The 10734-nt window shown below is 40.3% G+C and overlaps 2 protein-coding genes across 5 annotated transcripts in view; one reads left to right on the top strand and one right to left on the bottom strand.

The window, feature by feature from the left end:
- Positions 1-3079, top strand: part of LOC110456027 (E3 ubiquitin-protein ligase Rnf220-like) — an 84512-nt gene extending 81433 nt beyond the window's left edge. For 3 of the 4 annotated variants that reach the window (XM_021506546.1, XM_021506544.1, XM_021506545.1), the window contains one exon: positions 220-3059. In XM_021506546.1, coding sequence (XP_021362221.1) covers positions 220-291 — 72 coding nt within the window. In that variant the 3' untranslated portion in view covers positions 292-3059. Of the gene's footprint in view, positions 1-219 lie in introns of all 4 variants that reach the window. The other variant, XR_002463545.1, reaches the window with a different exon arrangement.
- Positions 3080-7085: 4006 nt separating this feature from the next.
- Positions 7086-10734, bottom strand: part of LOC110456031 — a 4480-nt gene continuing 831 nt past the window's right edge. Inside the window, exon 2 of the mRNA XM_021506551.1 lies at positions 7086-9637. Coding sequence (XP_021362226.1) covers positions 7720-9627 — 1908 coding nt within the window. The 5' untranslated portion in view covers positions 9628-9637 and the 3' untranslated portion in view covers positions 7086-7719. The remainder of the gene's footprint in view (positions 9638-10734) is intronic.

The raw sequence follows: 10734 nt of genomic DNA, 5'->3' as shown, positions 1-10734 counted from the left end.
CACCCCCTCCTCCTTCACCGTTACTCCCCCAACCCCCACCCCGACAAAAAATTAACAGGAAAAAGATAACTGTGTTGTATAATATTTTTTTCCACACAGACAACAAATATGGGCTCACAGTATCAACTCTTTATAGCTCAATCATTCAAACCTACAAGCGATAGTGGTACTGAGGTTAACAAGATACAATAAACGTGTACATGTTTGTTTGATTTCCAGGGTGCCAAGAAGCTGTGCCCACAATGTAACATGATCACTGCCCCTGGGGATCTGCGTCGCATCTTTCTCTAATCATCTGTGATAGGCTGATGGGATGTCCTGATGACCTTGATTTGATAGGTGGTGACCTTTCATCATATTCCTTCGTAACTTATGTGGTGATGTAATATCGCTGTCTAATGAAGTCCCTATCATAACGTGGTGACCAGTGGTCACAAGCAGTATTAGTTGGATGGTGAACTTTACTGGACGTATTTCAAACCTTTTTTTTTAATTTATAGACTTTTTGAGAAAGTGTATATATAAAATATATATGAGTGTGTCACGAGGAAAAAAATGTCTTCTTATCTATGTTGTAATTAAATGACAAACAAATCCTCAGTCTTTTCAATATTTTGATCACCTGGCACAAAATGCCTGTGAGCTTATGGTATGGTGCAGCATCTGTCTCGTCAGTATCCGTCCGTCAACTTTTCTTTAAACGGCATTCTTAAGAACCGAAATAACTAGAGTAATGGACAACAACCTCGCTCATCTTTTCCTAATGTATTGTGTTCAGGTCAAAGGTTCACTTTTAGAGCAAAACACATTATGTTCGTAGGTAATAAGCCTAGGAGATCTTGTCACATTCCAGAAGGCACAGAGTTAGGATACTTTGTCAGTAGCTACTAGTGATGCTTTAAAATGTCTGAAGTGAATTACCTGCATAGTGTAAAAAGTTTTGTTTATAGCTATGCCTTTAAGCTAGCTATTCATGAGGTCAAATGTTAAAAGTGGGTGCTGACAGGTCAAATGTCAGTCGAGATTATTATGGGCAAAATGCTTTTGGAAGATATTTTTTCCAAATCCCAGAAGATATTTCGTCAGTAGCTACCTGGGATAAAATACTAAACCGTGTTTATCTGACAATATGCCCATGCTTGGTAATAAACTCATCAATATATATTGCAGTTAGGAAGAAATGCCAACAAATCTTTTTCATTGTCCTGTTATAAGCCCATCCCCCTACTTATGTGTTGGCCCCCTGAAGACACATTTGAACTCTTCCATTCAAAGGTTATGAAATATCAGGGGTGAATGAGTTAATTTATCACATAACCAAATCATTATGACATGTAGGAATCCCAAAACCAATCATGAGAGGAATAGATTGCTGAGCCTGTTTGTTAAGCCTGCTCGTAGCAACTAGGCAGAGAATACCTTTTTTGCTGTTTTAGTTTGTTATCACAAAGACCAAACCAAGTAACAACTATTTGAAAAAGTTGATAGTTTTTAAACAGATTCTTTGATCAGAAGATTGTTTGGCTTAAATGTTTTCAAACTTTTTATTATATATTTGTTGTTTCTGTGTTGATATGAATGATACAATTTTTGCATAATCATTCCTGTAAGTTATTGGAAAATATATTTATGTTTAAAATTTGAATGTTTGAAAACAGAAAATTAAAAAAAAAAAAAACTGACAAGAAAACCATAGGGGTTGAAGGCATCGCAAAGCCTATGCTTTACCAATGTCGCAATAAAGGAATTATTCAAGACTAGCATCAAACTGATTGTCCAATTTAAGGGTCGTGAAGCATATAAAGATCTTGACAGGGAGGGTAACTCTGAGACAGAAAAGCTTGTTTTGGCTGCTTCATGTTCTATATAGAAGGGAGAGAACCATAATTAAAAACTTTCAGTGGAACTCTTCTGTGTGTTTATAACCAATACAGTGGTACTCTTTACCTTAATGCCAAATGATTTCATCATGTGATATTTGTCTGATGTGTTCTGTCTGTCGGATATCTTGCTGTAGATTTTAATGATTTTAATCTTACCAATGGCCTTGGTATACATACAGAAAGTGTTGATTTCAAATAAACAACAGAAGGTATAAACTGTTCATAAAGTGCATAACAAAAACATTTTTCAATTTTAATTGAGATTTTGATGAACAATCAATCTTGATTCCTAACTGAGAAATTTTCATGATGATGTTACTTGTGAAATGTTCATTCATGCATGTGTGTCAGTTTTACTCTATTATATGAATATCCAGAATTGATTGGGAAAGCAATTGTTTGCTTAAATGAAGTTTGAAAAGAAAATGTACAATAAATGTACATGTGTCTGAAAATACGTTGAGAATGGATGACTGATCCAGGGTATGTATGCTGGTCATTATGGCTACTGTGTTAAATATGGTTACCCCAGTAAGAAGATGTCTGCTCTAATATGTTTGGCTGTCCTGGTTAGTTTGCTATTAGGATAAATAAAATTATCCCGGTATTAATGAGTACCTGGTAATTCTGGCTACTGTGTTAAATATGGCTACCTAGTAAAAATGTGTCTGCTCTAGTATGTTTGACTAGCATGTGCTATAATGATAAATAAAATAATCAAGGTATTTATGAGCACCTGGTAATTCTGGCTGCCATCCTAAGAATGGCTTTCCTCGGTAAAACGACCAATATAAGTATGGTTCTTTGTCCTTGAGAGTAAGAGTCTTTGTTGTACCCCCAGGTTTGACCTTGAGAGTAGGAGTCTCTGTTGTAACCCCAGGTTTGACCTTGAGAGTAAGAGTCTCTGTTGTAACCCCAGGTTTGACCTTGAGAGTAAGAGTCTTTGTTGTAACCCCAGGTTTGACCTTGAGAGTAACAGTCTCTGTTACCCCAGGTTTGACCTTGAGAGTAAGAGTCTCTGTTGTAACCCCAGGTTTGACCTTGAGAGTAAGAGTCTTTGTTGTAACCCCAGGTTTGTTCTGTATGTTTGTTATTGATTAAGATGTTATCACTTGTAGGAACTTGAAGAGATGTCAAAAAGAATATTATAGAAGGTTGTGAATTTGTACTCAGAATTAAAAAAAATATGTCATTATTGCAATTTTGTTGTTTTTTATACACTTCCTCTAGATTAAAGGCTTAACTGTAGCGATTTGTAATTATTTGTCATACAATTCAAAATCTGCAGCACTGTCATCAGCGAGTATGATAAGCTAAATACTGAGATATGGCAGTGAAGCAATACTGTCACTATGTACTTTGGGCTGGGACGCCCAGGTCATCATGTCCTTGGCTATTTTTAGCCCTCCATCATAAGATGGTGGGCTGTTTTTAAATGGCCCTATCTCCATGGTCTGTCATCCTTAAATAATTCTTGGTATCGTTATTTCTCGGGAAGCAGTGGAGAGACCTTTTTTTTTAATTTCCTATGTAAGTTACCCTTGGTCCCTACTTGTGCATATTGACAACTTAGACTAATGGGATAAACAAAATAACTGACAGGAAGACAGCCATCTTGGAATTTGACAGTAAATATTTTTTTCTTTATTTCTCGGAAAGCAAAGGAGGGATTTTTCTCAAATTTGACATGTGCATTCCCCTTGTCTTTAGTTGAACATGTGAAGTATTGAGACTGATTGGAAAAGCAAAATGATGGATAGGAGGCCATCTTGGAATTTGACCGTTTAAGTTTGTTATCACTATTTCACAGAAAGTACTGGAGGCTTTGTGTATGTTTGCTTTTGGGCTGATTGCAAAAAACAACATGGCAGACAATAGCCATCTTGGATTTAAACCATTAAGATTTGTATATCGCAAAGCACAAGGTTCAAATATGTATAAACAAGAACTAATTGTAATGGGGGACCGTTACAGAAGTACCCCAAACTGTCCCCATAGTCGCAAAGATGCATCAGAAAAGGATCACAATGGCATAAAACACCTTCATACTAAATTTGAGTGAAATCAAACAATATATGAATTTTGACCTATCTGAAGCCTCCATGTTGTTGGTATGGCAACGAAACCTATGCAGTTGAATTTGCAGTCCCCTAATACCCCTATATACCCATAATTTTGACCAGTAAAGCCTCCGTGTTGTTGCTATATAGTTACTATGGCAACGAAAATTTTGCGGTTTAATTTGCAGTCCCCTAATACCCCTATAAACCAATTTTCATAAAAATCAAACAATATCTAAATTTCGACCAATCAGAAGCCTCCGTGTGGTTGCTATGTCAACCAAACCTATGCGGTTGAATTCGCAGTCTCCTAATACCCTTATATACCAAATTTTATCGAACAATATCTACTCCATAGTCGCAAGGATGCAACACAAAATGATCGCAATGCCTTTATACACCTACATACTTTTGAATGAAATCTAACAATTTTTTAATTGCGACCAATTAGAAGCCTCTGTGTGGTTGCTATGGCAACGAAGGAATGCGATTGAATTTGCAGTCTTTTAATGCCCCTATATATCGATTGTCACCAAAATCGAACACTATCTAAATTTCGACCAATCAGAAGCCTCCGTGTGGTTTGAATTCGCAATCCCCTCATATTACCGGTAAACCAATTTTCACAAAAATCGAACAAAATCGAAATTTCGACCAATCAGAAGCCAGTTTATGGCGACCATTTTTGTCGCAGTTGAGTTTGCAATGCCATATTACACCTACATGTACATATTAAATTTGAACGAAATCGAACAATAACGGAGTTTCGACCAATCAGTAACCAGTATATGGCAGCCATTTTGTCTAATTAGAAAACGAATGCCATGGTTGAGTTCGCAGTACCATCATACACCTACATGCCAAATTTGGAATGCATTGTAAAATAGGATAGATGGCATTGGCTATCTTTAGAGAACATCTCAGAAATTTTAAATTCCAAAAATTCTAGGCGGCCATTACCTATACCGATACTTTCCTCAAAATTGTATTTTGATGTGCCAAATATTACAAAAGTTATTGCTCAAAATGTTTTAGCCAATCAGAGGCTGTGGCGGCAATCGTGGATGGTAATCGGAAAAGCGGAAAGCGGAAGAAGAAGGGAGATAATAAGAAGAAGAATCGGAGTAAAAACAATAATTAGGTACGTAGGTCCCCAATGGTGTCTACTTGTGCACTTCAATTTTTGAGACTGGTCGGGAAAATAACATGGCGGCCATCTTGGATTTTAATTGTTAAGAATTGTTGTTATCACTGTAACTCAGAGCGCACTATAGGGATCTTTCTCAAATTTGATATGTAGGTCCATCATAGTTGTGCACATTACTTTTTGAGATTGATTGTTAAAACAAAATGGCCGACAGGTAGCCATCCTCGATTTTGACATTTCAGTTTTGTCATCAATATTTCTCAAAAAGAATGGAAGGGATCTTTTTGAAATTTGATATGTTCGGTCCCCCTTGATTACAATACCCCAGGCTCTAATGAGAAGTCATTTCTCATTGACAGCACTTCTAGTTATAGTAAGAATGACAACTTTTAGCATTGTACATGCAGTTATCCAATGTTATACAACAAGGAATACTTACAGTAACATTTGCTATAGTGACAAATAATAAATGACATTACAAGGTTTAAGTACAAGGTTCTCATTCGGGATCGATAGTACCTGTAAGGAAAATGAAGAGCATATTTGTAGATCTGATTAAGATTCTTTGATGGAAGTGGTTTCATGCACAGGGACCTGAGAATTTGTTACAGCTATATTTGGACCTAAACTAAGGTGTTCAGAGTAATTTTTACATGTTTTAGGGGTTCAGTTCGACTGATCATATATACGAGAGGTTGAGATCAGCGCGTGCCGAGACCCGTGGTGTGATTGGCAGGAAGCGCAGCCATTTTTTCGCTAAACCAACCAACACTGCATGTTTCGGCACGCGCTGACCTCAACCTCATTAATATTCAATAAAGTGGCACGATGACTGCGAAAATCTTTGAAAATCTGAAAGGCGTGTTAACGGAGATCCTTTCCGCGGAAGGAGAATGCATTTTACGTGCATATAGGCGGTTTATAAAATAAAAATAAAAATACTAATTCGAGGTTCTTACAAACCGCTTTATCACAACCTAGTTCGTAGGTCGTCTCAAATTATTATCCGTGGTTAAAGGGCCTTTGAAACCAGCCAATATCTTTCTCAACTCCCTGGGGAGCATACAGCCGGAGCTGCCATTTCGGCGCCAACAGTTAGCATTCAACAATTCTAGCGCTGCCCAACCATGAGTAGACTTGAACAAGCGGAGTAAAGTATCTTGCTCAAAGATACAACACAGTGTCATGCCGTGACTGGAACCCGCAACCCTTCCGTCACGAGCCCGGCGTCCTACCAATATACTACCGTGCCTCCTAACGGATCATTTTCCCGTAGATCAACTAGAAATATTGTTTTCGATGCAAAAACGTTTGGTGGGGTCGACTTTTCGACATGGAGAGCTTGATCCGTCCTACTCGTATATATGATCAATGGGGTGTCATTTAAATAAAATCTATCTAAACCCCTAAAACATGTAAAATTACACCTTAGTTTAGGTCTTAATATGGCTGTTAACAATGTCCAGGTCCCTGTGCTTGGACATCCAAGAACTACGCTTCGATAGTATTCGCCGTTATCTTGGATTTTCTCAGGAAAGAATCGAATGGCTATCTATATACTAGACCCTAGTATTTGATTGGCTCCAGACATCTAACATTTACCAGTGACCGTTGACTGCGAAGAGTTTCAACACGTTTCTCATCGATGGTAGTCATTGCGTTTTACAAATACGATACCATGCCATTCATATTTATCTTTTATCAACGCATTTATTGTTATCATAGTTATGCAGGATTCCATAACTTTGTCAAGTCAACAGTATCCGATCAGCAAGGTGGCGCGTACAGGAAGTTCGACGATCGGGAACCGTCGGCGGGGCAAGCGGAAAGTGCAGACGGTTCCCGATCGGTAGTTCGATTTTGTCACAAAAACGTCGGTGCACAAAGGTGCAGAGGAAATATGATATTATTGCACATGCGGGACCCAAAGATTTGAAGATGGACACAGCTGTACACTAATAACAAGAGTGAAAAAATAAATTCTTACAATGTATATTCAATTTTATATCACTTTTAAAATAGTATACAAATTCTCATTATATTGACCAATATAATGCGTGTCTCAGTTTCAAATTTCAATACATACACAAAAGTCAAACAAAGCACATGACACAAAATGAGTGGTTTAGGAAAGTCCACGTCAATGTTTTAACATTTATGTCGCCGTTAGCAATTTGAACAAAATTTAACACGGTCATCTGATGACGAAGAAGTGAATAATTTCACAATCAAGTAAAATAAACTAATATCTCCATAAATAGCGCCTTCCTGGAGTCCAGCGTACTGTCTCGGTCATAGCACTTCGTTACAAGCATTTGTTTTTATTTACAAACCAATTTTTATTATATAACTATTCTGTTTATCAGTTATCGCAATCTAATTAAAATTAGATCTTCGCAATGCTATTGTCGGTATCACCACCGACCACGGTATAGAATAATAGTCTGAACCATTCAGATACATTATCAATGTCAACGAACTTCTTTGTAGTATTTATAAACATCAGAACCTCGACTTCACTCGTTATACTTGTTTGTAAGTGTAGTAACGGATCGTCCACACTGCGACTCAACGGTCAGAGCATCAAACGGGATTGTCCTAGAGAACGCTATAAATATATAAATTTGTCTCAGACCCAATATGTCTTGCTGACAAGCACAGGCGCCTCAAACTTCACCTTTCTGCCCGGTGTGGACAGTCGATTGATGTCCAGGACATTTCCGCTGGCGCCGAGTTCGACCAGGTTGTGATTGGCGCTGGGTTCGACCAGGTTGTGATTGACGCTGGGTTCGACCAGGTTGTGATTGTAATCCTCCACTAAATGTGGCGTTATTTCCTGCTGTTGTTGATAATGCTCCGGTATACCTTTATTTTTGTGCCAAGGGAAGTTGTCCCACGCGAATGAGTTCTCGTGCTGCGGGGTGTTCATGGACGTTGCTCCGCTTGCTCCGCTTGCTCCGCTTGCTCCGCGGGAGCTCAAAGAACTATAATCTAGTTCAGCCGTGACGCTCCAGCTCCGGAACAGCTCCGTGATGCTGTGACGAAAGTTCACATCACCTTCCGATGCATTCTGAGGATGGATTTGTTCCGTGACGTAGCTCTCGCCAATGTTATTATCGTAGACACAGGCGCTGTTGACGATGCCTTTGTTGATGGACGTCGGCTCTGTAGAACTTGGTCTGATGGAGGACAGTTCGTTCACAAGCTTAGACAGGTCGCCAGGACTCATTGTTCCTTGACAACCCTGCTCCACAACTCCAGGAACGTTGGAATGTGGTATGGACATTGACATAGAAGGGTTTCCGGACGTGTTGCTACTGCCAACATTGGGAAGCAATGACGTGTTGTCGGTGTAGTGCGACTCGGCCGAACCCATGCTACTTGCCATGCTGTAGTTGTAAGGTTGAGACAATAATCTCGGTGGGCATTCCATCAACTCGACGTTCCTATTGCCGGCCATTTTCTGGTGGTAGTACAATATACTGCTCGGTAGGCTGGGGACCCCACTCACCTCGCTCTCTCCCTGACTTCCACGCGCTGTCGTATACGCTGCTGATTGATTATTTACGCTTTGCCTCGAAATGTGGTAGCTAGTGTCGTGGTATGACGTCACGAATGATGTGTCGTCATCCTCCCCTGTGTCGAGACTAGAGGTCGTAAGACTTGCGCCGGTGGACGATATTGGTGTCGAAGGATATGACGTCATTTGGGAATTAGTGAGATTAGTGTTCGTAAGCGCCTCAGATAGCACAGCACTGGATAAAACGGCACTTTTTCTTTTATGGCGACTCATACTGTTTGCCGAGTATTCACCGTCTGTAGCAAGCGTGTTATTGTGGACGTGGAATGCGTCCTTGTCGAAAGTATGACATGTACTGTATGTGTCCTCGCTGTTTGTGGTATTGACCGACATAAGTCGGAGGCGTTTCTCCGGGGATCCCGCCTCAGATTCCTCGTAAGACGGCGGCGGCGCCTGTGGTGTCACCCACGTCAGGTGGTAAGGTGAAAAGGGCGCCTGTGCGCCGACGTCGTAACTTTTGGAAACGTCCATATAAACGTCATCTGACATAAGGGACGAGTCCATCTCGTCAATAGGGGAGAGCGGGTTGAGATGCCCACGCATATTGTTTACGCTGTCCGGACACAGCTTCCAGTTATCGTCTTCCCAATAGAACGTGAACTTGGGCTGACTTCCGTGGTGGTACTGAGGTGCCATCGGCATGACGAACGCCTGGTCGCCGCGTAGGCTGGACCTCAGGGGCGTAGTCGATCTAGTTGAACAGCGCACATAATCGATTCCGGTCGTCGAGCTGCCGACGAGACTTCGGGAAAACCGGCCAAGTGACGTGTTGGCGGCGTCCGGTGGTCCTTGTTGTTGCTTTTTCCGCATGTAATGGCAGTAAAGAAATACAATAACGCTGACTATGAATAAGCCGACGAGAACGATTGGAACGACGATTCCCCAACTGGAGTCGCCAGAGTCGTCGTCCGGCGGGTTGGTCGTCTCTGGGCGCGGGATGACGTTACGTGAGGCCATAATTACGTCACTGTAATATAAGAAGTATTGATGGATGACAAACCATGGTAACATTTTACTCCCAAAGAAGGTATTGCAGATATATTGAACTGAAACGGAGATATATCTAATTATATCTAATTCAAATATGTATATTTTTAAATTAAGTAAACATTTCTCATTATTGTAATAGACATATCTCATATCTCCTAAATTAATAACGATATATCCATAAGTTTATAACATATCTCTTATATTAATTGAAACGTTTTAAGTATTAAATGACAAGTTCCCTTACCATAAAAACTATTGTTTGGGATTTCTCAGTAAGAATAAAGGGTAAAAATAAATGCCAATGTTTTAAAATTGACTTATGGAACGTCTCTTTGTCGCAATTACACGAAACTAAAGTGTTTTTAAATTGACATGTTACTTACTATCTACTAGTAAGTTTTGTGAGTACAAAAAAAAACAATACTGCAAACCCTAAATATATACCAACACTTTAATTCCTCGAAAGTTTGGCTTCCCATAACTATGGAAGACAACCTGCATAATAAGTACACAAAAGGGACGGGGTTAGCCCGGGTTTCCTCTGGCCCCGACACCAACCTTAGACAGTTTTACAGATACACCAAACACCAGGTGAAACTCGGGCTAGGACGGTGCTAGATTTAAATTATGTAAAAAGAAAGTTTGTTTGTCTGGAGTTAAACGTCCTTGCGCCAGGGTCATATGAGAACGGTTGCCTAGGGAGACACAACAGCCAGGGTCATATGAGGACGGGTACCTAGGTAGACACAACAGCCAGGGTCATATGAGGGCGGTTGCCTAGGGAGACACAACAGCCAGCGTCATATGAGGACGGTTGCCTAGGGAGACACAACAGCCAGGGTCATATGAGGACTGTTTCCTAGGGAGACACCGCCTGAAACAGTGTTGCATGGGGGCAGCAGGTCCAGTTTGGTCTCTTCCATGTCCCCTTCGTAGAAGACACGGAAGGAATCCCCCGATTCTGCTGGGGGTCCACATAAGTCGCCTTTCACAACACACATGCAGTGGGATACAGCAGTTCTATTCTAGATTTCTTCAATGTCCCCTATATAGAAGACAAACAAGAACCCCCCC

This window comes from Mizuhopecten yessoensis, unplaced genomic scaffold (genome assembly GCF_002113885.1).
Source record: "Mizuhopecten yessoensis strain PY_sf001 unplaced genomic scaffold, ASM211388v2 scaffold8469, whole genome shotgun sequence".
Lineage (NCBI taxonomy): Eukaryota > Metazoa > Mollusca > Bivalvia > Pectinida > Pectinidae > Mizuhopecten > Mizuhopecten yessoensis.
This window is presented reverse-complemented; position numbering and strand designations above follow the sequence as displayed.